At 38.4% G+C, this 27952-nt stretch overlaps 1 protein-coding gene across 2 annotated transcripts; it reads left to right on the forward strand.

Moving 5' to 3' along the window:
- Positions 1-27707, forward strand: LOC130438952 (E3 ubiquitin-protein ligase rnf213-beta-like). 2 transcript variants are annotated; one of them, XM_056771279.1, is made up of 63 exons: positions 1-127; positions 861-1880; positions 1979-2134; positions 2241-2410; positions 2494-2783; positions 2860-3089; positions 3301-3504; positions 3591-3813; positions 4086-4141; positions 4255-4411; positions 4492-4635; positions 4818-4916; positions 5036-5164; positions 5326-5488; positions 5831-5998; positions 6090-6239; positions 6361-6974; positions 7048-7207; positions 7310-7527; positions 7775-7918; positions 8395-8547; positions 8708-9869; positions 9987-10171; positions 10271-10423; positions 10497-14333; positions 14426-14562; positions 14685-14783; positions 14940-15073; positions 15154-15270; positions 15441-15490; positions 15577-15733; positions 15854-15989; positions 16108-16290; positions 16474-16607; positions 16893-17068; positions 17151-17354; positions 17602-17789; positions 17886-18006; positions 18122-18222; positions 18508-18687; positions 18821-18966; positions 19054-19153; positions 19274-19385; positions 19574-19790; positions 20027-20217; positions 20715-20837; positions 21065-21175; positions 21403-21645; positions 21829-21907; positions 21985-22019; positions 22128-22376; positions 22500-22665; positions 22881-22966; positions 23427-23663; positions 24088-24220; positions 24329-24412; positions 24493-24673; positions 24774-24975; positions 25073-25150; positions 25244-25441; positions 25842-25931; positions 26471-26646; positions 27059-27707. In XM_056771279.1, exons 2-63 carry the CDS (start codon positions 907-909, stop codon positions 27192-27194), a joined length of 15429 nt encoding a protein of 5142 aa, XP_056627257.1. In that variant the 5' UTR covers positions 1-127; positions 861-906; the 3' UTR covers positions 27195-27707. The 2 variants fall into 2 exon arrangements, with proteins under 2 accessions (XP_056627257.1, XP_056627258.1); XM_056771280.1 differs by having other exon boundaries at positions 5329-5488.
- Positions 27708-27952: the final 245 nt, after the last annotated feature.

A 27952-nucleotide genomic window follows, 5' to 3' on the forward strand; every position in this document is an offset into this window, starting at 1 on the left:
GTTAAGTGACGCATTTCAAACGAAATAGTCCAGAGGTGTAGTTTAGTGAGGACTGTTCATAGAGAGAGACGTGAGACACAGTCACACGATGCTCTCATGTTACTGACACTGTAAAGGATCATCGCAGGTATGACATCACTTACTTTGTAATATTTTGGACAATATTATCGCATATGAAGTAGGCTATAGCTACTTTACGATGATGGGGCTTTAGGATTCGCTTATTCAGACACTTACTGTACATTCCTCTGTATTTATGTGTAAGAACATAATCTACTGGAAAAACAAAAGCTGGTAGTTATAATAAAGTTGTTTACTAGTTTAAAACATATTGGATTTGACTATACGTGATTAGGCTACTTCCTTAAAGCGTTCAGACTGTTTGTCTTTGAGTATTGCGATTGCAATTTAGTCACTGAGAAGATTCAGTCTTTTCTGATTCCTTACAAATCTTTACCTCAGTTCAAGCATAAAACCTGTTTTTAACTGCATAAACAAACGGTTGCATTAAATGTCCTAATTTCATTTGAAAACTATACTTGCTGCATTTGTTATTTATATGGGTCACGTTAGTTCGTTGTTGACAAAAATAGCCACGTGTTCGGTGTGACAACAAATATTGAAAACAAACTGTTATCATAGTTTATATTAGGCTATTTATATACATATTAATAATTAAAATAGAGAGATTTATCTTTGTTTTTTTCAAAAATGTTGCTGACATACTATTATGTACTACTTAACGTTTCTAAAGTGGTAGTGCTGTGTTTAACAGTTCATTGGAATCACACATTAAAAAAGTTGCTTTGGATAACGCATAAATGTAATTTCTATTTTTTCTTTGCCTTGTGAACCCTAAGAAAAACACATAAAGAAAGCCGCAAGCAGGGAGAACTTTTGGCGAAAATGCCAAAAAAGAAAAGAAATGGGGAGAAAGGTAGGGCACAGAAGAAAGGGAACAAAAAAAGAGATGCTAGCACCTCTTCAGCCAAAGTGCATTCACAGAACAAAAGACCCGAAGGCCATGTTGAGCCAAGAACAGAGTCTGAGCCACATACTCAAAAAAGCTCCAGTACGGTGGAAAAATGGACTCAGACCAAACCTGTTAAACTGGCAACACAGCAGACACAAACAGAGTTAAATGAAAACAAAGAGACCACAGAGTCAATAGAACAGAGTCCAGAGGAGGATAAGATGGATGTGGAGACTCAGAGGAATCAAGGAAATAAATGCGATGGAGAAGATGAGGATTGCATAAAGAATAAAAAAAGAAAAGTCAGTGAGTCAATTGACGCAGAAGAAAAGAGGACCAAACCGTCAAATGGTTGCAGAGATAAGCAAGCTGGAGATGAACAGAAAGACACAGAGACCAAGGAAAAACATTCCAGTAAAGATTCACAGAACGACACTGACCTCAAATCAGGAACTGAAGGAGGAAAATCAAATTCAGAAGCTGCTGGAAACCAGACTAAAGGCTCTAAGGAGTTCAGTGACAACAACGAGTCCAATGAGGCAATAGTACAGAGTCCAGAGAAAGATAAGATGGAGGTGGAGGTGCAGACTCAGTTGCAGAGGAACCAAGGAAATGAAATTGATAGGAGGGATGAGAATTGTGTAGAGAAGAAAGAAGGGAACGTCAGCGAGTCTGGTTGCAGAGATAAGCAAGATGGAGATGAACAGAAAGACACAGAAATCAAGGAAAAACTCCACAGAGATGATTCCCAGAAAGACACTGACCTCAGATCAGGAACTGAAGGACAAAAATCATATGCTGAAGCAGCAGCTGGAAACCAGACTAAAGGCTCAAAGGAGCAAAAGAACCAAACAGCAGCAAATCAGCACCAGACAACGAACAGCGAAACTCAGCATAGACAGCAAAGGTTTGCATACTTGTGTTCATCATATCAAATTTTTGACCTTAATTAATGCATGACCTTTGGGCATTCATTTATAGATGTTTTCACAACTTATTTCACAGAAAACCTTCCCCAGTGAGAGCTCCAGAAAAGCCACCGATGTTTACTTTCTACATATATGCAGTTCTGGACAAAAGATTCAGATTTAATGAGGAGATTAACTTTCTAAATCTCCTGTTTGATAATGAAAAGATATTACTACAAATTACACAATTCGTGTAAGTGCATACTTTCTTGTGTAGAATAGATTATTGGCAATTACAATGTACTTTGTCTATTGTTTTACTATATTGTTTTACTATGTTGTGATTTCTTGTCACGTAGGGATCTACATCAAAATGGCTGTTTGATTGAAGCAATATTTTCGATTGAGGAAAGCACACTGATGAGGGGTAATACAATACAATACAAGTATGCAGTTCAGCAGAGGCACAAGCTGATTCAGGAAATAGCTCTGAGATATGTTTGTATACCTACCGATACTACAATAAAAGGTACTTTTCATTTTTAAATTGTTATTTGATTTCTTTTTATTGTTTTGTGTGATAATGCCTTATTTTGTTGTTGGACTTTCCAGAGCTGCACCTTTATGAAGGCTACGTAAGTTATTCAAGCTCAGGATCTTTTCCGGATCGGTTGAAAGGTTTTGGAGAAAGTCTTTTTGGGTCTGCAGACAAAAACATTTTTGAAGGCTGGAAGACTTCTGCTCGTGTACTGTTGGACCAAGTGTTCCACAAATGGGAGCCATCTAACCATGAGACCATCAAGACATTTATACAACACCTAAACCATTACAAAAAAGCTTTCCAATTTAACCATGAACGAAGGTTGGAATTCCCAGGGAATCTCACTCCATCTCGTATAAATGTAAATGTTATTTTTTACATATTTGCTTTTTCAAAAATGGTCTTGTACATTAGAATCACTGTAGTTGTTGGTTTAGGTCTCAGAGCTGATTTCTGCAAGACTGGTTGAGATTTTGAATGCAGAAAAGAAAACTTCACAGAGCTCAGCTGGAATTAAGTCTTTGGAAGTTGCATTCTCAGTGTTTAAGGTGTGCCGTGGCTGTGGAGTGGATCTCGGCATAAAAGATTGGGCCCAGCTTTGCCAAATTGTCTTTAAAAACGCTGCTTCTCTTGGAGACTTGCAAACACAATTACCTGTCATTGACCAGTGAGTATAAAAGTGTATAGGACAAGCCTATTGGAACAAAGTGTTAATTTCAAGAAGTAGATATGGGGACCGTATTTATAAAGATGTTTATACTGGTGAATTATGTATTTCCTTGTGACAATTGATTTTCAAAATTTCAGTATGAATGAAAAGATCATATTAGTTTGTAGAATGCAACCACATAATAATAGATTTATTTGTATTTTTGCAGCTCTGTGATAGGACTTATAAACCAATGTGGACAGAAGTTGATCTCAGAACTGGTGCTGCTTGTTCCTGCTCTTCATTCACTAAGAAAGCCAGAGGCAAAGTCAGATCCAGGCTCGGCTGTGAATGAGGAGAGATGGGCACATCTTGAAAGCATCAAGTTCACAACATTTAGAGAAAGAATAAGAGGATTGTCTGATAAAAGAAGGTTAGTCTAATTTTAGAGCTTCACTTTCATTTTTGAAATCTCAAAAATGATCTTAACTAAAATAGCATTTCTTCTTAAAACTGTAGGATGATTCTTCAGATGATAAAGGATCACTTGCCATTGAGCAAAGATAAGCCTTACTTATTGACCAGCTGGCTATCCCTGGTAGCCTTTGAGGACATCCCTGAGTTTGCAGAGTCGACAGGAACTGGTCCTGAATACCTGATCCAGAGCTTGATGTACAGGATGGAGGAATTTGAGAAATCTGTGCAAAACACTGAATACGACCGCACAAAATATAACATTGAGGTATTAGAATAATTCGATTATTGGCATTGTTCACCCAAAAATGATAATTCTGTAAGAATTAATCCATACTGTATGTATGCATTCATACTGTACAGTAGTTACACACTTACTATCACTTTATTGAGGCTGACAGTCACCTGGAACTGTCAGTGTTTTAAAAAGCGGTGTAAAACTCTTTACGTTTCTACATTAATATTGGCAATACAGGGTTAAAACACACATGAGGTTGAATAAATACATTTTGTATAAATTGTTTGGTTTTTAATTGGCAGGCGATTGAAAATGTCCTGTGCTACTTTTTGAAGATGGTTGAGGAGGAAAAAGAAAGGTGCAGTATTGCTCTCAGTATTGTTTATTACCTCAAAGGATCTTTACACTCATTGGTATTGTTGTTTAAGCTGTGAAACAGGATTGATATTAATGCAGTTTTTTAATTGGCAGAATTATGGAGTCATTAGACTCAATCCTTGAGTGTTGCAAAAATGTTCACAAAAGCGCTTGCAAGATTGCTCAGCGTGTCCACTTCTACAGTCTCCCATTGCTCACCTTCCAACTTCTGCTTAAAGTGGTTGAAAATAAACATGCTGTGCTTTCTAAGGTACTGTGTCTTTGACGTCTGGTTGTCAGTCACGTTTAGGGTTTGTATGGTGACTCTAAACGAATCTTTCCATCTTCCAGGGTGGAGAGGAAATGGACCAACAGAAAAATCTGCTTTTGTCACAGCTCAATGACATGCAGAATGATTTCAGTAAATGGAGAGATGGTCTGTTCCAACAGCCTGTGATGAAAGACTCCAAGCTGTGTTACCACAAAGAAATACAGGTGTAGTACTGTATAACACCTTAAATTAAAATATTAGTTAGATTAATCCACTCACTAAAAATTGCTGTTTACAATGATCCCGACATTAAAAAAAAAAATCACATTTAATAGGGTCTTAAAAGCAAGTACACATACACATCCAATTTAATATAAATAGTCTTTGTTTTGTATATTCTTTGTAGCTTTGGAATGGTTTGTATGGGATTGAAAGTGCAATACCTGACTTCTCTCAAAAATGGAAATGTTTATTAGATGGAGACTTGAAACGGAGAGTGTCACAGGTAGGCTTAATACAATGTTATAATTTTATAAACATGTACATTGACTAATGAGTTGTACAGAAATGATTAATGGGTTGTAGGGAAGACATGTTGTTTGACCAAACTCCTTTTGCTTTCAGATGCCTGACTTTGACAAGATTCTGATTTGCTGTTTGGAGATGTCATCCAAGGAGATCGAGAACAGTCATGCCAACATTCAGTCTTGTTTTCAAGAGCATTGTCAGTTAGCTGTTAAAAACAAATGTCAGGTAATGTAAAGACTTTTTTATTGCAAAATAATTGTCTTAATTATTCTCAGTGTTGCCCAATTACACTTCTGTCAATAATCACAGAAAATAGATTTTTTCGAATTTATAATAATAAAATTGAATAATTACAGTATGTCTTGTCTTAATTTATTTATTAAAAGCAGGCAAAGAAGGAAGGAGAACTTTTAGGCTATCTCTATAATAAACACATGAAATGGTCCGTCTTGTCCTACATTGTTATTGAGTCGGCTGCTCGCTTTAAAGAGGATCGAGAAGGAAGGCTGCTGGATCCCCAATCAGCCATCAGCTTTTTTTTGACCCAAGGTACAGTGATTCGATCTGATACATGTAACCTTTTTTTCCCCACCGTAAAAATAGTTTTTGGCCTAAAATTTCTAACGTTTATTAAACAGGCTCTAAAAGTCATTTCAACTTACTATTTAATTGTTTTTAATGGTCCGATTTTAATAGCGAAAGTTAACATTTTTTGTAAAGCCAATTCATTTGAACTTAAAATTAAAAAATAATTTACAGCACACTATTTATCCACAGCAACATATAAAGAGTCAAGATGGAACAGTTGCCCTATTCTTAGATTCACATGTGTATGGTATGTAAATGCAGAAGCTTTAATTTAATTTCAAGTCTTTTATTTCATTCCCACAGACAACTGGAATCGATGGAAGTTGAATGAAGAGGCAAGTAGGTTAATAAGAGATAGTCAGTCAGACTTGGATTCTCTAATTCAGAGCCTTTGCCGAGGAGATGTAACCCTGGGCCACTTTAAGACCATCCAAAAGTACAAGAGTCGATTTGAGAAGCTTTACAATCAATGTAAGTGTTACTTACTCCATATCCATGTCTGTTATACTAGACATCATTAGGCCCCCAGCTTAATAACTATAGTTATTACTATTGTCTTTAGATATGAAGAACAACAAAGAAAAGAATATCTCGATCGATGTGACAGAGCTACTCAGTCAAAGAGAAAGTGACATGAAAGCCTTTGAAGAACAAAGGGGGCACATGACCGTCCTTGTTAATATGCTAGGGAAGATTTTGGATACTGTACATGGTAAGTACCTTAAGATTTGTTGAATATGTCTGATCTGAAAACCTAAAAAAAGCTTTAAATAATTTTTACTACATTATAGGGGAAAAAAACATTATATTTCATACTTGACATGTTTCAACAGTACCCGAGCTTTCTTCCCTCGAAAAGGAGGTCAAAAATGACCAGCAGGCAGTATCCCTGAATGAACTGGTTGAGGTGCAGCCTTATTTCTCCAAAGAGGATCTAAACAAAAAGAGCAAAAGAAACGTGCTGTGCTACATAGATAACTTTGAAGTGCAAGACATGGCAAGGGAGATGCATGAAGTGGGGACAAGCAGCCTTCTTCTACATCTATGGCAAGAAAAGGCAACAGAATATGTAATGCTGGTTTCTCAGCTGTTAATACTGAACCTTACAGATGTCCGTAATGAAATCTGGATGCCTTGTCACAGTGAATTCTTCAACCTGGGTGTACAAATTGCAAATGGAACAGTTTGTTTTAAAAAGGTGGACCAGGCTTTAGATTGGTGCGAGGATGGGGGTGAAGGAGACCGGCTAAAGAAAGAACTTGCTTTATTGGCCTCTATGCTAGATAATGAGATCCCGGATAAAAACTGGAAGGAACTTCGGTTCAAACAGATCCAGGAATATAGAAGCCTTCACCATGCTGCTGAATCTGCTGAAGTCATAATGGAAATAAAAGATAAATTGGAATTACAAGGAGACTTTAGTGCAATAGATGTCCTGACTCAAGTGGTATGAGATCTTCATATATATGTATGTGTTTTTGTTTAATTTCATTTGATATTTGATTTCATGTTGTATATAGAGAGATGACTCATTCAAACGAAACACTCTGGGTTCGTTGAGCGATAATCTTGTCAAAGCCAAGCAGAAGTTGGAAAATGTCAAACCACAGCACATAGCCTGTCTAAAGGCATTCTTGCACAGTGAACCTCTGAACAAATGGGTCAAAACCCAAATTGAAAGTAAGATATTCCTGAGTTATAATATTTATTTGAGATCTGTAATTGTCATATATGATAGTTTAATCTTTAATAATATGTACATTTACGCTTTCCTTCTTCAAGGTCTGAAGGACCTAAAAACCTTTATGGATCTGGCCACAATTCCTGCTGGAGAGAATGATGTAGACACTGATCGAATAGCTAATTTTGAGAGCGCTGTAATGGGCTACAGTCCTTTGCTTTACTCACTTCAGAATCATGCAGGATTTGAAGATTTCATCAAACATGCACAGCAAGTGTGGGACGCCCTTGACAAAGATGAGAAACTTGTGGATAAACTGGTTAGTTTTCAGCATCATTTTATATCAAATGTTGTACAGTTAAAGAAATCTCCTGTAAAATAATCATCGTTTAATGTACTGTTTTATTATTCCACAGTGTCTAAGGTTGCATACTATTATTTAGCGAAGAACTATTCTGTACAATTCATTTTCATGCAAATTTACCTGAAATTACAGGGTTCCCACTGTTAATGAACTCAGTAATATATATAATATATTTTATTTTTATTTATCATTATATATTCAGACGGACTCTTGTCGATGGCTGGATTGGCTTAAAGGTTTGAGAGAGACTTTTGGGTCTGTTGAGCAATCATCACTTTCTCAGGCCTCAGCTATCAATACTGATGGCGTGTATCATGTGGGATGGCCAGTGGATTTCAGTGGAAAAGTTAGTAGACAGTGGTTTAAACAAAATGTAATCCCTGAAAGTGATAGTTTCCCAAAAATGACAATTCTTTCATCATTTAATCATGCTCTTGTCATTTCAAACCTTTATGACTTTCTTTCTTTTGAAAAAAGTTAGTAACCGAACAACACTGGACCCCATTCACTTCTAGTGTATGGACACCAAACCAGTGCAAGTGAATAGGTTCCAGTTAACAAAAGAAATCTAAATAACTTATGTTGTGTTCTGCGGAAGAAAGAAAGTCAAACATTTGACATTACAAAAGACTAAATGATGAGAGAATTTTTGTTTTTGGGTGAACTATCACTTTAAGGACACATGCTTTGGTGAAGCATTACATACTAGATGTCACTTATCATGTCTCCAAAACTAAAAATATATTTTATAGAATTGTATAGGTACAGTTTATGAATATGAAATTACAAATATAACATTGTATTGATATTATATGTTTGCAGACGTGTTTGGACAATGTCTTTAATGTGAAGGTGACGAAGAATAGACAAACAAGGACATACAGTCTTGATGATCTCCTCGAGCTTCAGAATAAACTCATGCTAATGTCCTCTAAGGGGGAGCATGGGAAAGAGCAAGTCAACAAGTTTACTCAAGTGGGTCCTTTATCCAAAACCTTTAGTGATGAGAATTTAACTAACATGTTTCTCAAGAAAAGACCCAATTCCACCATTTCGCATGCAACTCTATATTTGCATCTCTTTTTTAAGACAATAAGGGATTATTTTTGTAGTTATGTTTGTTTCTATCTTGTAGGTTTTTGAAGGAGTCCAAAGGATGGGTCGCATCCTCCTGCAGTTGCGTACCTCAGGCAATGTGCTTCTCCGAGACTTGGAAGCTCAGATAACATGCAACGGCACAATAGAACACTGCATTAACATCAGGTTTTCCCAGTTAAAGAAGTGTGTTGAATATAAGGGTGATGTGCTAGAGGAGCTTCAGAAGCTGTGTCGCTTTCTGGAAGACGTCCATAATGACTGGTGTACTCACTTATCTAAGATGCGCTCTCAGTACTATGCTCTGAATTATTACACATCAGAGCAAATGGCCTATCTTTGCAAATGGGTCAACAATGTTAGCAACAAAAGGAAACCTGTGCCACAGCAAATGTGGAATTTTTTGAGCCATGTAAAACCAGACTGTAGCATAAATGACATCAGGGAAGCCTTTGAAACGGCAGCTGACCCAACTGAACCTATGGATCAAGGAGATGTTGCAGAGGAGCCAGAACAAGACAGTGATATTACCATGGACAGTTTGGACAACCTGTGGAAACAATTTAAAGAGAACATGTCCAGATTCCTCAATGACCATGTGGATGTTGAAACACTTGGGAAGATTCTCTCTGTTCTGTCTTCCATGAATCAAATGCACATCATACGTAACATTCCTCAGATTCTATGTGACGGAAGGCCAAACCTTATACAGTGCCCAATTAAGGATGTGATTAGTACTACGTTGTCCTTTTACATAGAGTGCCCAGAACAACCTCTTCCCACAACTGATGAAATATTAATGTGCCAAGAGGAAACAACCACAGAGGAAGTGGAGATCTTCCTTCGCCGATGTTTAGGATTTCAGGGCACTGCATACAAACATAATAAGATTTACACTTTGGTTAATCCAGGATCTCTGACCTATGATGTAGGTGTGGCCCTGGTGGAATGCTTTGAGAGACTAGAAAAAAGTGCAGAGCCTCATTATCGTCTAGTGATGGTCTGCCCCGTAAACCAGGATAGATATGTTCCTTCCTTCTTTAGCAACTATAAAGTGCAAACAGGTCTGTGTGTGTCCAAAGAAAAAAGCGAAGAGTACCTCAAAAATCACTTCCGTATTCCAGCCAAGCTTTACAATCACTCACGCGTCTACCCAGGAAATCTCTCCGTTTGGATGATTGCATCAAGACGTCCATCTGTTGGTATGTATTGTGTTGTGATATCTTAAAAGTAGTAAAATATTCTCTCATGGTTTTAGTAACAGACAGTTATTTAATGCAGGAACTCTTCTTCATTTGTTACAACTACTCTCTGTGCAGGAAAGTCACTGTATGTCAAGCGTCTATTTGAGCAGTTCCAAACAGAGTTTCCAGAAGCAACCTGTATACAAATGAGACTCATTGAACCCTGCGTAAACATCGATGGATTTGTACAAACTCTGTCCCAGCGGTTGGCTCCACTGAAAGAACAAGACCCTGTACTATTGCACATTGATACGGCAGCAGTATGTTTTACAACAAATTCATTTTGATATATCTTGCTAAGTGTAGGTGACTGATAATATTCCAGAATCTGCCTACAAATCCACAATTTTTTTTTACAGGTACGCTGTGGTTTGGAGGAGTTCCTGTTCAAATTACTTGTTCTTGGATGCCTCAGTGACAGCAAAGGAAATATATGGAAGAGAAACACAGCTCATTTTGTGGCAATTGAAGCACTTCAAAGAGGTCTTGGGCCTAACAGTCAAACCCAAAAGGTAAAGAAGACATTTTCTCCTTTGAATCATAGTTAGGAATTAATCTGACTTACCTTTCTTCTATGCTTCACAGACAAACCATGGGTTTTTGCATATACTACCTACTATTTTCTGCAGACCTCCTAAAGAAGTCAAAGATTTGGAGATCAAGAGAAAAAAAGAGAGACAAGCATATTTAGATCCCCTGATGGACAAAGGAGAATTTAGGAGTGAAGACATTCAAAGACCTTACCAATACTTACGGAGGTTTAACAGGAATGAGAACTTGGATCGTTTCACATATCAAATTAATTCCGTAGAAGGAGATCATGTGAACTGTCTCCATCATCTTTTGTCAAACTGTGGCTTAAAGGACCCATCATGGGCAGAATTAAAGCACTTCACTTGGTTTCTTAACCTTCAGCTCAAAGACTGTGAGAATTCCCTGTTCTGTGATCCAGACTTCCTTGCTGACAATTTAAGCGGATTTAAGGACTTCATAGTAAAATTCATGATTCACATGGCTCGAGATTTTGCCTCTCCTTCCATCGACATCTCCGACCAAAGCCCTTCCTTTTTGTCTCAGAACGAAGATGAGGAGGATATCTTGTCTAAACTGACTATTCGGAAGAGATGGGAAAATGAATCTCACCCCTACATCTTTTTCAATGCAGATCATCTCAGCATGTCTTTCTTGGGATTTCATGTAAAGACAAATGGAAGGATTCTCAATGCAGTCGATCCACAAAGTGGCAAAGTGTTAATGGGAAATGTAATGTCGCAGGAGCTTTTTTCAGGCCTTGAACGACAAAGAATTAACCTCTGTGAAGACTTTGACAACCTCTCCAGAGAAGACAAAATACAAAGAATTTCCTTTGTGGTTGGTGCCAAAAAAGGTTGGGAAAAGGGCAAGTTTGATCCAGACCCGACGTATGAGCTTACTGCTGACAATGTCATGAAGATGTTGGCTATTCATATGAGATTCAGATGTGACATTCCAGTAATCATCATGGGAGAAACTGGCTGTGGCAAGACACGGCTTGTGCGCTTTCTCTGTGATCTGCAAAAGGAAGGCAGAGATGTTGAAAACATGAAACTTGTCAAAGTCCATGGAGGTACTAATTCTGAGACTATCTATAAGAAGGTGAGAGAGGCAGAAGAAATGGCTCAGAACAATCGGCAAAAATTTGAAGTTGATACAGTCTTGTTTTTTGATGAAGCCAACACAACCGACGCAATATTTGCCATCAAGGAAGTGTTATGCGATAAAACTGCACAAGGATACCCTTTGAAGAAAAATTCAGGTCTGAAAATTATTGCTGCATGTAATCCCTACAGAAGACACACCACGAAAATGATTGAACGCTTGGAACGAGCAGGGCTGGGATACAGAGTGAAAGCTGAGGAAACAGAGGATCGCCTTGGTAAAGTTCCCATGAGACAGCTTGTGTACCGAGTGCATCCTTTACCCTCAAGTATGGTGCCTCTGGTATGGGATTTTGGACAGTTAAGTGATTCATCTGAGCACTCTTATATTCGTCAGATCGTTCAAAAACAAATAAGGGTTCATGGTTTGCCCCTTCCCTACCACAAAGTGATCACAGAAGTTCTGGCTGCTTCTCAAAGACACATGCGAAGCCAAGCGGATGAATGCAGCTTTGTAAGTCTTAGGGATGTCGAGAGATCAATGTGTGTCCTGGTTTGGTTTTTCAACCACAGGGATTATCTTTTTCCAGATGACCAACAGTTTGAAAAAGAACATATGATATTGAAATGCTTGGTGGTTGCCGTGGGTGTTTGCTATTACCCATCACTTGAAGGTAAAGAACTGTACCTGGCAGCTGTCAGCGAATACTTTCCTCATCCGTTCAACTCTACAAAGACACTGGAGCAGGAGATATCATCATGCCAAGACTTTTTTCTTAGTAACATTGAAACAAGAAACACAATTGCCAAAAATCTGGCTTTGAAAGAGAATGTTTTCCTCATGGTGGTCTGCATTGAGTTGAGAATTCCACTTTTTCTTGTTGGCAAGCCCGGGAGTTCAAAATCCCTTGCTAAGACTGTTGTAGCAGATGCCATGCAGCGTCAGGCCTCTCACTGTGAATTTTTTAAGAAACTCAAGGAAGTTCACATGGTGTCTTTTCAATGCAGCCCCCACTCAAGCCCTGAAGGAATCATTGGAACCTTTTGGAACTGTGCACGTTTCCAAAAGGATAAGAAATTAGATGAGTATGTTTCAGTAGTTGTACTGGATGAAATAGGTCTTGCAGAGGACTCTCCTCGGATGCCACTGAAAACATTGCATCCACTTCTAGAGGATGGATGCATAGACAGTGAAAGATCTCTCCCACACATGAAGGTTGGATTTGTTGGAATCTCAAACTGGGCTCTTGACCCAGCAAAAATGAATAGAGGGATATTTGTGTCCCGTTGGGATCCAAGTGAGAAAGACTTAATAGACACAGCCAAAGGCATCTGCTCATCATCCGAAACTGTTTTTCTCAAAATCAAGCACCTCCTGCCAAAGTTGGCAAAGGGATTTCTTAACATCTGTAAAGATGACAGCGAACAGTTCTTTGGTCTCAGAGATTATTACAGTTTGGTAAAAATGATTTTTGCAACAGTCAAAAAGACAGACAAAGATCCATCTGACATTGAGTTGGCAGACGCTGTATTGAGAAATTTCAGTGGACAAAGAGATGGTTTTGACCCACTTCATTCCTTCCAGGACCTCTTCCTGAATATTTCAGGAGTCCAAAGCCCAAGTACACTAAAAATGATTGAACAAAATCTGGACCATCATGTAGATGAAGAGTGTCGCTACCTTCTTTTGCTCACAACTAACAGTGCTGCTTTGTACATAGTCCAACACCATATTTTCTCAAAGGGGAACAACACACCTCCTGAAATTGTATTTGGTTCAGGATTTCCAAAAGACCAGGAATATGCCCAGATATGTCGTAATGTGAGTCGAATAAAGGCATGCATGGAGACAGGCCGAACCGTCATTTTATTGAATCTCCTCAATCTTTATGAGAGCCTGTATGATGCCTTGAATCAATACTATATCTACCTCGGTAAACAGCAGTATGTTGACCTGGGACTCGGTTCACACAGAGTAAAGTGTAGAGTTCACAAAAACTTCAGGCTGATTGTGGTGGAGGACCAGGAAAAGGTCTACAAAAGGTTTCCTGTTCCCCTAAAAAACAGACTTGAAAAGCACAAAGTTGATAGGAGTACAGATATGATGCCTTGGCAGCACAGAGTTTTGGATAAACTCAGAAAATGGGCTGAAGACTTTCCAAGGGATCAGACATCTACTGAAGTAAACTTCAGCTCGTCAGATGTTTTTGTTGGTTTCCATGGCGATGCTTGTGCCAGTGCACTACTCCAGGCTTTAGATAAAATCCAAAAGCAGGCTAATGATAAAGAAGATACAAAGAAGGCCAAGGACATGCAATTGAAGAGTGAGGACAATGAGACACATCAACCAATCAATGAAGAAATTTTGATGATTGAAACAGATTTACGTGAGGAAATAAATGAAATCCCTGATGAGGAACAAGACGGCGCCTCTTTGGAAGTTGACAGCAAGGTAGAGGATGCGGAAAACATTGAGACTCTTGGAGAGGCTCTTCATCTTGTGAAAATGGATGAGGATTCTAAGGACCCTGAGGCAACAGAGAGTATGGAGTCAAATGAAATCATGGATGAGGAAGAGGAAGCATTTGAAACTGCAAAAAGTTTTCTCTTAAACTGTGCAACACCTGACGCAGTCCTCAGACTGAAATATTCAGAAGAGTTCGGAAATCAGGAGAAAGACAAACTTCAGAAGATTTATTTCCATCAGCAAAGCCACAAATCACTCAGGGACCTCATAGAAAGCCATTTAAAAAAGCCTGATCAAGACAAAACCCGATTCTTAGAGGTACAGTATTGTTCCCTTTTATATAGGTTTGCAGAAAAGTTTCAAACGTTGGGAAAGTTTCTTATGCTTTCCATTTGTTATGAACCTGCTAGGTAACCACATTCTCTAGTCTTCTCACTGGAGCTGATTTGAGAAATCTTGCACCAGCCTTGGGTTTATCTGCTGAGCAGGTTCATCTGCTCTTCTTACACCAGTTTGACACAGAAGCCTCATTTTCCAGTAAAATACGGTAAAAATTTTACTTTGAAGTCTGTTACACATCATTTATGCTATTGTAATGTTTGTTTTTGAAGTTATTGTAGTTTAGGTTTATTTGTAGTAACTTGAACAATTGTATATACATTTTTCCAGGTCTTATCTGAGGGATTCTGTGCTTTCACTACGCATTCTTCTGGTTCAGATTGATATGGAAGAGTCATTGTGCAAAAATGCACTTATTGCTTCAGCAAAGTAAGTCTTTGGTGCTAGCAGCAACAACAACAACAGTAACAACATTCTAAGGATGTAATAGTTTGCCACTTATTATGATTATTTTTGTAACACTTGGTAGATCAGATGTCAAAAACTGAAATTGATCTTTTTCTACCTTACCTGTCCTGTCCCCAGATACTGTACCATGAATGAAATCTTATCCTTCAAATCAGATGCAAGCAACTTTTATACTGTGTTCATAACAAAGCTCTCCAGAATTGGGGAGCAATGTAAAACAAGTGGCGACAAATACATTGGCTTTCAAGGAGGTGAGTGGAACTACACTACATTGGCAGCATCAAGTGTTTTAAAGGGTGTATTCAGATAATTATATATATTTTTGCTTAAGGTGTTTGGTTATCTGCGCATATCGATGATCTTAGAGATTCTGAAGACATGAGCTTAGATCTTAAAGCTTTTTGTGGAATTTCTATGAGTGAACTCATCTCCAGCACAATGAAGTCAGGTACGCTACCAATGCAATATATTTAGAGTGAAGGAGGGACTGAGTGGACATTTTTGACATGTGCCAGTACGCAACAACTCAAAACACCTTAGCAACCACATAGCAACATCATAACAGTCTGTCATAACTCAACCCAGCAAGTTATGAGATGCAATACAATTTGTTTACAGATGTCAACGATTTAGAAGAAATGGATACAAATGAACCTGAAAGTCAAAAGGTAAATTTGTTTAAAGTTTATAATGGACATATAGTACATACAGAACATCCATTTCACAACTTCTAAGAAAAATTATTTGTTTTCAGGAAAGTTCAGTGCATCTAAACAGTTTGTCCCTAATAAGATCCTGCACCCAGAAAGCTGTTTCATTGCTAAGAGATACAGGCAAAAAAACCTCCAGGAGCATAGAGCGCATGAACATATTGCTTGTCCTTTTGGATGATGACCCTGCGCCAACAGGAGGTGGGTTGGTTTGGTTCTATGTCTTCTTTCCACACAAATTTAATATGTGTCATATTAAAGTTTGAATGAAAATAGAAATGGTAAGAATTTAAGTTGGATATGAGTGTTAATGTTTTGCAGAACGGTTCCAGAAAGTGTTGTTAGGAAGGCTGATGACTGCCCTAAAGCAGAAGGAAGTGCTGATTCTAAATCCAACAGATTGGGTTTATAGAGCAGCAAAGAACCGTGAAGCTCTACAAGAAGGTGGAACACTCCGGTATGTCACTCTGGGGTTAAACTATCCCATCTGTCTGGATGTTTGGGTGTCTGTCTATTTGTCTGGCTAGATAAATACAGTATAGCGTTCTAACTTTTTTCTTTGTGCTGTTGTTCAGGCACACTTTGTGGCGTCACCTGCAGGGAATTTTAAGCCCATTACTTGCCAGAGTTTTAGAAGTGTTGGACCGAGACTGTAACTTGGGTCTACTGTATGGGCTCAGTGATGGTCTGGTGCAGTTCTGGTTAGACATCTTTCAAGATCAACAGCTCCTAGACCTACTCTTCACACAGACTGCAAGGTATATTTGGAAAAAAACAATAATAAAAACTGTGATATCGCTTTCTAAGTTATGTTTTGATATGATGTGGTAGAAATGCTTCAAGACGACTACAACTTCCGTTAAACTAGTTCTGTTCCACTATACCTGAGTTTTGTTAGAGGTATTACACACTTTTAAGATTGACTTCTTTTCCTCCTTTAGTGTTCCAGAGCAGGAGATTAATGTTCAGTGTCACCTGTTTGTTGGAGAAGTGGAACGGCCCTGCGCTGCTCCTTTTAGCTGGCTGATAAAAACATACTGCCAGAGTTTATGGGAGGAATCAGAGTTTGTGAGAGGTAAGGCCTCAATTTGTCTTGTAATTTTATTCAATTTATTTGTTTTGGCCACTAAGCTAACAAGATACCATCGTGACACATCCCTGTTGAAAAAAAACAGCATATGCAGGTTAGGTAGGTTTTAAAGCATGGTAGCTGGTTTGTGCTGGTTTAAGCTGGTCATATGCTGGTTTACCATGCTTCTTAACCTACCAAACCAGCATATGTTGTGTTTGTTCAACAGGGATATGTAAATTGCACATGCACTTAATAGCTAATGGTTAATAGTGTTGTCATTTTTTTCAGGCACTGATCAAGGCAACAAAGCAAGAATTCAACAGTTTGTCAGTGCTGTTTCAGGCAGTAGACTGGGGAGCTATATCGAAAAACTTTCAGAGAGAGAAAAAGTAGAAATGGGTCACCGTTACCTGACTGACTATGTACTTCTGGCCTTTAAAGTCCATTCTGTAGAAGAGCTGGAGGTAAGATACATATTTTATTTGTCAGTAATACGTTTGCTTCGTGTTCTGATGCGCTTATGTGTTTGTGGCCGTTTTCACACAGATCTTCACTGCGGCATTGCTGGGCTGTGTGTCTTCGCTGCAGATGGAGATGTCAGTAGCCACTGATCTCTCGCCGACGTGGATCCTAGCAGCCGCAGAAATATATGCACCACGCCTGGACACATTGTCACATGCCCTTCAGCTCAACCCTCAAGTTGTGGGGATCATTAAGGACAGGATACCACAAAAAACAAGCCCTGACATGGTGAGAACGAGGGGTGTTCGCTTTTAAGTAGAGAATTTGCAGCTGGATTGGAAATTTTCAGTTTGGGTAGGAGAGATCCATGAACTAAAGTGCAAAAGTAATCTCATAGCACACAAACATCTGGCAGATGTCTGTTGGATGTCTGCATTTACATCTGCAATACGTCTCGGAGACGTCTACTGTCAGATGTCATATGGATGTTAATGATTTAGAATGGGTGTAAAACTGCTCTGTATTTTATTTTCAGTGTGAGGATATTCTTGCTGTTGGTATCTGCGTTGAGGAAACAAAGCTTTTGCCTCTATCATCATTTTGTGAATGCCAGACCTTTTTGCAAGGAGTTGAGCAGCTTCAGCCCTGTTTAGAGCAAGCGCTCAGTCCAAGATTCAGAGCCCTCTGCAGCCCATGTTGTCTCAAACAGCTGGACTCTATAAAGTAAGTAACAAATATTTTAGAGGCATAATTTTACATTCTAGGTTAAATAAAGAGATATTTTATAGAAATGTAATGTTTTTATGCCTTTTTCTTTAGGTCAGTGTGGCAGGGGATGCTGTTGGTCTGCGCTTTTATCGGACAGGTTGTTGTCAAGATGAAAATGATAGATGAAAGGATAGAGGCAGTGACTCTGAAACACTGCGCTCAGTTACATGGGGTGAGTCTAGACGTACTGTTTGACGTCCCCAGCTCTATTTTCACGTCCAAGTGTAATAAAACGATATTTTGGAGGATATCTAACAGATATGCTGCTTGTGTTTTGGCTTGCACAGCTGATGGAAGGATCTCCCAATTTAAGGGGCAAAGACAATCTTCAGCAAATCATCCGCATACTCAATGATTACCAAAACGAGTCCATCAGTAGAGAGCTGCGGTAAACCAACCTTTAATATCGGACATTTTATATACATTAAATATTTGTTTCAGGATAATTTGAGTGCAACACTAGTGAAGCGTCATATACAGTATATCTGGACTATATGTAACTATATGTTTTTTACTCATAATCACAGAAAATCAACAAATAACAGTACACACAGAGATTCGTTTAGTTTTTATTCCAAACAATGTTCTTTATTTCATACCAATTTAATTAACTACACAGCAGTAAGAACGTATCTCATAATTGCTTTTGCATCTGTGCGCTCTTTCTTCACAGGTTCGGTGTAAAATGTTCAGTATGTTTGGAAGATCTATCAAACCCCACTGCTCTTCCCTGTGACCATGTCTTCTGTTTGGCCTGCGTGGAAAAAGCCATAGCTGGAGGAGCGCAAAAATGTCCCGTGTGCAGGAGACCTTTGCCAGACAACTACCGGCCCACTGTCTCTAGAAACATAGAGTGAGATTAAAACCCAACATTTTACTTTTACATGTCTCGGCATACAGTTGTGTTCTAATCTTTATATGGGATAGAAGTGTATGGCGAAGTAATAGTGAACTGCAATATTCTGTGCGATTGATTTCTGTTGCAGCTCAGCCTTGATTCAGCATAATGAGACAAGGAAATGTTGTAACGGCTTTTTCCTGGAGGTGGTCTCACGCTTCTGTCTGACCGATGAAGAAGACCCCTCAGATGACCTGGTGGAACTGCTTTTCTCCCTCCTCATCTCAGCACAAGGTGAGTTGATTTAAATGCGACCTAAAAAGTCTATCATGGTAAGTTGCTTATTTAAAAAATAACGGTGTGTTATGTGCACGCATACAGGAGACGTCTATAAGACAAGAGAGCTCACCCCATTCCTGGAATGTGTCGACCAGAGCCCTGTTGTGCGCTCTGTGCTGCTCAAACTACTTCTGCAATACAGGTGCCTACTGCAATTTTAGACACACATGTTGTATACACACCCTGACATTCTGGCCTAAAAGATGCACTGTATAATAGTCATAAGTTGCTCACCAAGATGTTTAAAAGCAACTCTCTCCAGTTTTAAACAGGTGAAGAAGCACATTCAAAGCTACTTGGAAGACCTGGAAAACAAGCTTCTGGATAAAGAGGACAGAACTGAACTCTATCTACTATTTGTGAAATGCTTCCAAGTATTTGTCCTTCACCATATATTAACACATGCAACACTATCACTGTTGCTCAGTTATACTTTTAAGTATGATAACTTCATTGCATAGCGTGTCCACACTGTTTGCGTTATGGGAAAAAAACATCAGTTTTTTGTCAGTTCAGTTATTGCATTGTATAGTTGTGTCTAAAATCAGATGCATGTTTGCAGGATTCCCTTCTCTCTTCTGGATTGAATGGAGCTGTTGAGGTCAAAGAGAAGAAAAGTTGTCTACAGGAGAGCGTGAGCTTTCTAAGCCGAATCGCTCGTAAACAGACGCCTTCTAGACAGGATGACCCAGCTGAGTTTCTGCTGTCTATGGCTCGCCTCAGAATGTGTCTGGAGTCTGCTGCCCGTATCCTGCCCAAAACTGTCGGCCAAAGAGAAGGTGAAGATGCTTGATATGAGACCAATTCATGGCAGTTTCCGATATAAAATTAAATTAGATGATGTGATGTCTTGTGGTGAGCATCTGGCAAATATATAAAGTTGTGTACTTTTTGTTGTAAGCACATTTTCAGGGAGAAAATTCTAATTAAATTGATTAAAGAGCAGGGATTTCAAATATGTCTTGTCTTAAAATACTGTAAATTATACATTGGTCACATGTTTGGCATCTTGCAGGAAATTGTGAGGATGTGGAACTGAAGCTGTTGGAGCAGGTAAAGGCTGTGTGTGGGTATTGTGACAATGACTGGTACAGAATTTATCTGCTCCGAGCACTTGATAGACTGGCCGGCATGGATTGTCTACAAATGCTGATCAACAGCACAGATTACGCATGGATCTTCCCTGCAGAGATTCTACGCCTTCACGTACGACCATTCAGTTGTTATTTTTGATTAACCATTATTCTAGTTTTAAAGGTCCAGTGTATAATTTTTTGGAGGATCTATTGACCGGAATGCAATATATTATGCATAACTATGTTCAGAGTTGTATTAAGACCTTACATAATGATGTTTTATGTTTTTATTACAATAGAATGAGCTATTTCTATCTACATACACTGCAGGTCCCATTTTCCATATTGTTCTACAGTAGCCCTAAACAGACAAACTGCTCGATAGAGTGTGTTTCGTAAATACGTTATCTCGTTCCCCAAAGAAGTGAAAACGTCAAAACATCTTAGTTCCGTGTCAGCTGCCGTAGTGCTTTGAAAGGGAGTGGTTGAGTGAGCCTTTGGTTGCAATTTGCAACCTCACCTCTAGATGCCGCTAGATTTCATACACTGGACCTTCAAGGTATTTACCAACTCATGGGTTAAAAAAAAATCTCCAGGATAATGAAAGGAATATTATTATTTTTACAGAGGTTGACTCCTGCTGAAGTGGATCGGTTTTTGTGTTGTGGTCATTCATATCGGACCATCAGAGATGGGGTGGGACAAGTGATGCATGATGGCAAAACAAATAGCCTCAGAGAAGCCTTACAGGTCTATGGCTATATTATTAACAACACATATACAAAACAATTAGGGATCAAACAATTAATGCTTATTTGCTCCTCCTGCTGTGTAAGGGATGATATGAGGAAACTTGAATAATTGAATAATTCATTATTTATGTTTTAATTTCTGAGTTAAAGTTATCATATTGCTTTAGAAAACGGGAAATGCAGAGGACAAGCCTGCATTTGTTTTACATGTGCTTTTCATTTCAGGCAAAGAATTGTTCAGGTCCTTTGAAGAACGTCATGCTGACTCTTGCTATGTTCAGGCAGGTTACCTGTCATCTCGTGTCACCTGAAAGAGCAATAGATCCTCAAGGACAGGTAAAACCTGCTTAGTGTTATATAAATAAACTCTTATTGTATGTGATATTCCAACTTGCAAATTGCAACCTGAAATAGTATCACATTTGGTTATACAAGTCTTTGAGAGTAAAAAAACACTAATAATTTTTTAATTAATCCTAAAATGATTTGTGAATAGGTTTGCTACTCCTTATATGCATATGATGTGCTTCTATAAAAATAAAGTGCTGTTTTATTCTCAACAGGATCTAAATGTTTTGAAGGATATTATAAGAGAGAATGCCTCAGGACATATGGGCGAGCTCTGTACCGCTCTGTTATCCAATCAGATTGGAGGGCCAGGATCTCCATTGAGTCTCAATGCAGGTGTACCGGCTCAACGTCGCCTTCTACTGGAGCTCCTGGTGCACGCCAGTGCTGTGTTTTACAGTGGGAACAGAATGCTCAGGCCACTTCACAGCATTTCCTCTCAGCCTCAGAATGTGACAGTAAGGATTTATTCACTCTAAAAGTCGCACTATGGACATGGTTTAGTTTAGTCGTGTATATATATACAGTATATGTATACTGTATATATTCATTATATATTTGAGCTTTTATGATTTTTTGTATTTAATTAAAATGAGAAGAGAGTTAAAGTTTCTGATCACTCATTTTCTGCTCTTCTTCAGGGAGTGTTTCTGCCCACTATGCCAGATGACCACACAAGTGATGTCCTACAGTCGCTCAATGAGAAAGTTACGCCATACTGTGAGTAGATCTTTATTTAAATGTATTAAACGTTTATTCAATGTTGACTGAAACTATTTATTTTTGTTACTTTTTAGATTGTGTTAACGGCCACCTATGCGTTGTGGGAAAGGTAGTAGATCTAAAAAAACATTTTTTATACTTTTCACCAAAAAGATTATTACAGTGATTAATAATATGGAATTATTTTTACCTCTTCTATTTACTAATTTTAAATTAGTGTGGTAAACCAATGGAATCTTCAAAGTGTGACACATGTGGTGTGCCTATTGGAGGCCATAGACATACTGCAGTGGCAGGTTTTCATCGAGTCTATGGAATTAAAGATACCACACAACCAGGTCATATATTGGGAAATGCGAAAAAACGGTCTGAAGCCCCAAACAGGAATATGTCTCTAGCACAGTCCTGTGTTCTTCGTCTGTTTCTTCATTTGGCCATGTTGCAAGGGGCCATTCACCACCAGCAGGTACAGTTCTAAGAAAATCAATAAAGTGGAAAAATATTACTTCATATTTTGAACAAATTGTATTATAGAACATTTCTCACTCGCTTATGCAAAGTCGGTAACTGTAGACATCACATCCCACAGGGCATTAAAAATAGGATCCAGCCAGCTGTTCATAATGTCTTTGAGTTCCTGTGGCAGCATCTTGAGAAGGACATGACGGTTCTTGGGAAGACTTTAAATCTCAACATGGATGACACTGCCATTGTAGTTCATCTAATCCTCAACAGGTTTCTAGAAACCAACACAGGTGTGAAAACTGTTCTTCAGTATTTCTTACCATCACCCACATGCCAACAAATTGAGATTTTATATTACTTTTGACAAAACTTTTATTAAAATATTTCATCTCAAATATATGTACAATGATAACTTGGAGTCTTTGCTAAACATTTCTGTTTTATGTGTATGTTTTCTCTGTTTGTAAAAAAGTATGTGAACCGAATAACTTTTTGTCGTTGACAGTTGGTCACCAGGATTTATCAACACGCAGGTCCAGGGAAGAGTGGGAGGTCACAGTCTGTAATTCCATCATTACTCCTGTTTTACAGGTCAATAGTTTTACTACAGTATCAAAATAGTGAGCGGCGATTAACCTGTTTTCTATAGTACATTGACCTTATTTATGAACAGTTTTCATTTCCAAACCTTACATTTCATTGTGAACTGAAGAATGCATTTACTTTGGCAGACTTAATGACTTTTTTGCCTGTGGGCATCATGGGAAGGAGACACTATTTGTATAGGGCCCAAACAAAACTATTTTTTAATCCAAGTAGATTGATCACAGATGATTGTTTGCCATTGGAAAATAAATTAAAATCCTACCTTGGATTTTGAACCCTTGATTTTTCTTAGCCACGTCCGGACTTTTTTTGCAAAATTGTATTGTTTTGTTCTTTCTTGTATTAGTTGTTATTAATTTGCTTGCGAGTTGTAGTAAATGTAATTTTTGTAAAAACACAAGGAAACAAGATGCTCACTTTTAAAATAAAATGTATTTGTTTTCAGGATTTGAACAGGATGTTGAACAGCGCACAGGATGTGATTGCATCTGATAACAGACTCTCTAACAGTCCCCTTATGAAGGTTCTGAAGAGAGACCCTAAAGACATCCTTCAGCTCCCCTCTAACTGCCCCACCCACCAGTCGGCCTTCTGGAGTCTTTCACCTCTCCTAACAGTGGAGAGCTTCGCCCAGCAAATACACCAAAGTCAAGCACCTCTGCTCACCCTATTTTTCAATAAGGTATTGTCAAAACATCCAAAATAATAAAATTCCCTCTTTCTTTTTCGCAAACACAGTCCTGCCACATGCCATAACATGCCATTACATTAGGGTGACCATATGAGCCATTTCTCCCAGACGCATTTGTCAACAGCATTCGTCATCGAGGTTCTCACATTTCTGTAAAAAGAAGCATTGTAAAATTAACATTTAACATCACTTAGGATGTATAATCATTGAAGTTCATTGTAGTCATTCTTACCTTGAAATATAACGGCTACCTTTATAAAATAAAACCTGAAATAATAAACCTCGATGACGTATGCGGTTGACAAATGCGACTCCCGGAAGACGCGTCCGATTCCTTGCCAGGATTCGAGAAATGGCTCATATGGTCACCCTACATAACATGCCACAACATGTGTTTATTTGATGTATTCATCAGGTGCATTGTATAAGACAGCTGATTCATCTGCCCACTCTTGCTGCCCTGATGTCTGATCTAATGAAACTGCTTCCTCCAGGCTCTGAGACCCACACTTACACCATCGCCTCACTTTTGCACAGCATTTCTGCAGGTCTGTCATACTTATACATACAAGTGACACTGCTCACCGGTGAAGATAAATGATTGATTTATTCATTTTATGAAGATATATGACAGATGATATGTGTCATTTAAACAGGTTATCAAAAGAAATTATTGTCAGAAAGAGTCGACGTCTTTATGAAGGTGTGGAACCATCTCCGAACGGAAATAGCCAATGATGGTATGCTGAATACAAACTTAATGTTTGCAGAAAGTTAGTAAGAAAATAATGTTAATTCTTTAATTGTTCTCTCATTTCAGCTTCAGTGGGTTTGGATCCTAAACTGTGTGAAACAGACATGACTAAAGATAGTTCTGGACAGTTTCTCTCCATAAGTCGGCAGGGTCCAGGGACATGTCTCCGTGCGATCATAGATCTCCTGTCTAAAACGCACAACAGTCTTGTGGCAGAAGCCAGGAAACTCTGTCAAAGAGAAGACAGGTGTGTGTTTGAGAATGTCTGATAATATCCTTCCTTTAACATATTTCCATACTAGTTATGGTTATACGTTTAATTGTATTATCCACATTTTATCTTACAGTGATTATAAAGTGTCTTTAGTGTCGCTGTGCGAGAGTCAGCTTGCCCTTTGTCACCCGGAGAGGCAGTTTCTACCCCTAGTGTTGGCAAACTGCCATTACACATTAGAGAAGGGCCAGCAGACAGTGAGTTCCTATGATTATCAGGCTATTGAGAGAGAACTCGGCAGACGATTTTTCGCAGGCAAACCACGCATTCAGTCTGTAAGTCTAACACAATTTATGTTATAGTATCAAAGCTGTTTTTATTTGAATGAGAACATTCACCAGTTTTACTGGTTATTATTAATCTTTCTTGCAGGACACTGAGAAGTATCTGAGAAGACAACTCCAGGATTTTTCAGAGGTCCTTACTGAAGTTAGAGCCAAAATACCTCAGGTAATTTTCTTCAGCGTTTTTGAAAGGCCTTTGTGTCCTTGTTTTTTGAGTCTGGAAAAGCAAGCCTCAGTTCTTCACCTCTGTGTATTTCAGGAACCACTGAGGAGTTCTGTGCTCAGCTCCATGAGATCAATGCTGCGCTCATTCACAGACGTTTGCGATGCAGTTTTTGCTGTTGAGATCGGGCTTCGCTTCCTCGGCAAAACCGGAGGAGATGCACAGGCTCTGCTGTTGAGCTATCTAACAGACTCATTGAAAATGAATCGACAAATTTCCAGCAGCGTAGCTGAGGTAAGAAACACAAACAGAGAAGCCAGTGTATCTGAAGCTTCTGCTTTATTAAAGTATATGAAATTTAGCGGCAACAAGTGGTGAGGTTGCGAATTGTAACACGTGGATCACTCTCCCCTCCCTTTAAAAGCACTTTGGAGGCTCTCACAGGACTAAAATGTCGTCACGTATTCGCTTCTTTTCTGAAGACATTTACGGGGATGTAGTTATGTATATTATACTGTATTTTTGTCAATATATCCTCCAAAAAATTACACATTAGACCTGTAAACTTAAAAATTCTGTCTTAATGTTGTTTTTTGTCGGTTGACTTTGCAACGTTAACAAATCAGTTTTTTAGCTGTTTTATGGTTAACATCTACCTTCTTATGGAACTTAAATCCATCTTTCTGTGTTTCAGGCTTTAAAGGACAACCGGCTGAGTCAGTGTACGGCCACCTGGCAGCTTCTTACCTGCTGGAGGAGTGAACAGATCATGAGAAGAGGACAGGTAAACCCACATTCATTCTGTGATGTCATCCTTAGATTTATTTTAACATTGAACCTCAAAATTAGCTAATAGGAAGGATGATTCAAAGTAGGTATAGGTCAGGAATATGAAATTTATGTCTGTTGCTTATAAAGTGTTATGTATGCTATGCACGCATGCCTTCAGTCAAAATAAAACACATTGCATTGCACAGGAAGCTCATTCCTACTGCCTTTACACAAAAGGGTCTAATGAAAAGCTCCCTTCTTCTCGGCTATTTAGCCTGTCGCTAATCTGACCTCATTATCACTAACCTCTGCTGACCTCCTACTGCCCTGACACAGGGTGAAGGGAGTGGACATTTGAGAGCTGTAAATCCAAGTGAAAGTGTTGGGACTGTGCCAGTCTTTAACAATTGAGAGTGTGCCAAAGCCAACAGTTCAAAGACTTTTTGACCCAGTGTCTGAAGCTATTAACCACTGATAAAACACTGGAGATTTGTGAGGTTGCGGTGTTGAATTGTATTAACATTAAAGTGTTTCTTGCAATTTTTAAAACAGGATCCGTTTCAGCGACTGCCCGAACAGTTCAGAGATAAGCTGACTTCAGAGGAGAGAAACCAGGTGAAGGTTTTCCTCGGCGTCACAGACATCGATATTTTCTTACTGGAACTACATGAGATCCTTCAACTGAAGGCCAATAACACAGGGGAGGAGAGCTTTTCACCACACTGGGAGTAAGAACTAATCCTCATTTTTTATTTACTTATGAACCTGACTTCTCTATTTAGAGCCATTTGTACGCAGTTTTTTTATGTTTTGTTTAAACTAAAAGACAACAAAAGCTCATTTATGCTCTGGAATTTTTTCAGAGATGGGCAGGCATTGATTCAAAAGTAAGCTTTATAATATAATAAAATTATATTTTTAGGTAATATCTTATTTTTAGACGAGATGGAGTTTTATGTGGGTTATAAAAATAGCACATGTAGGAAATCACTAATAGTTTAGCAATTATTGTAACATAAAATACTCAAGAATTCCAGTAGACGGCATTCCAACAATAGACGCCAGCACAAACTGTTGATCCTAAACCCCACCAAAAGCTAAACACCCTCCCCCTCTCTATTTTTGTGTCTCATCACATAGCATCAGTTCCACTATGGAATCCCGTTTGGAGGAGAAGAACATCAACTCTTTACCTGGTCTAGAAAGTCTTTCAGAGGAAATCACTCTAGCCAAAGCGGCAGAAGTCTGGAAACTCGCAGTGGAGTTCAAACACTGAAACTTCTGAATGAGCCAAATCTAAATGATGAAAAAACATTCCCTTGTAACCGCAAGTTTCATGGGTTCAATTCCCAGAGAACACACACATACTGATACAAATGTAACTTGAACGCATTGTAAGACTCTATGAATAAAAGCATCTGTCATATCCGTAAATGTAAATCTATGCGAACAAGTGATTTATCAATGTGAGCTGATCTGGTATCCGTTAATATTATTGTTAAACATTGTCGTTCTTTATTTCCGTAGTGAACTATAAGATTATGAATTATTCCAATACTATTAATTCTTTGGTTTAGCTTTATTATTAATACAACTAATCTGTTTACTCTGTGGTCTTTTTAATATGTCCTACTGTACCTTTATAGTTTAGCGCTTTAATGTTTGTGGACCTGTAGCCTTAGTATAAACCTCAGGGAACGATTATAAAGTTTCGTTATAGCATTTGTCATCTGTATACTGTTTTTTAATGTTTGTTTTTTGATAAATGAATAAACATAGATCTACAGCATTTGTCTCAGAGTAACTCATTTGTTTTGAGGATGCAGAGAGCACAGTCAGTTATACGTTTAATAACATTAAGGTGAAAAAATGTAATAAAAGTAATAAAACTGCAATAGTTTGTGACATTGTGAACATTATTTAACTGACTTTTAAAAGTTGCATCATCACAGATCTTTCATCATACTGGCTCTTTGACGGTGCTAAGCCTGTAGCTAAATGTATCAACTGCTTCAAGATATCTGCAAATATGAT

The sequence above is a fragment of the Triplophysa dalaica genome, chromosome 17, assembly GCF_015846415.1.
Source record: "Triplophysa dalaica isolate WHDGS20190420 chromosome 17, ASM1584641v1, whole genome shotgun sequence".
NCBI lineage: Eukaryota > Metazoa > Chordata > Actinopteri > Cypriniformes > Nemacheilidae > Triplophysa > Triplophysa dalaica.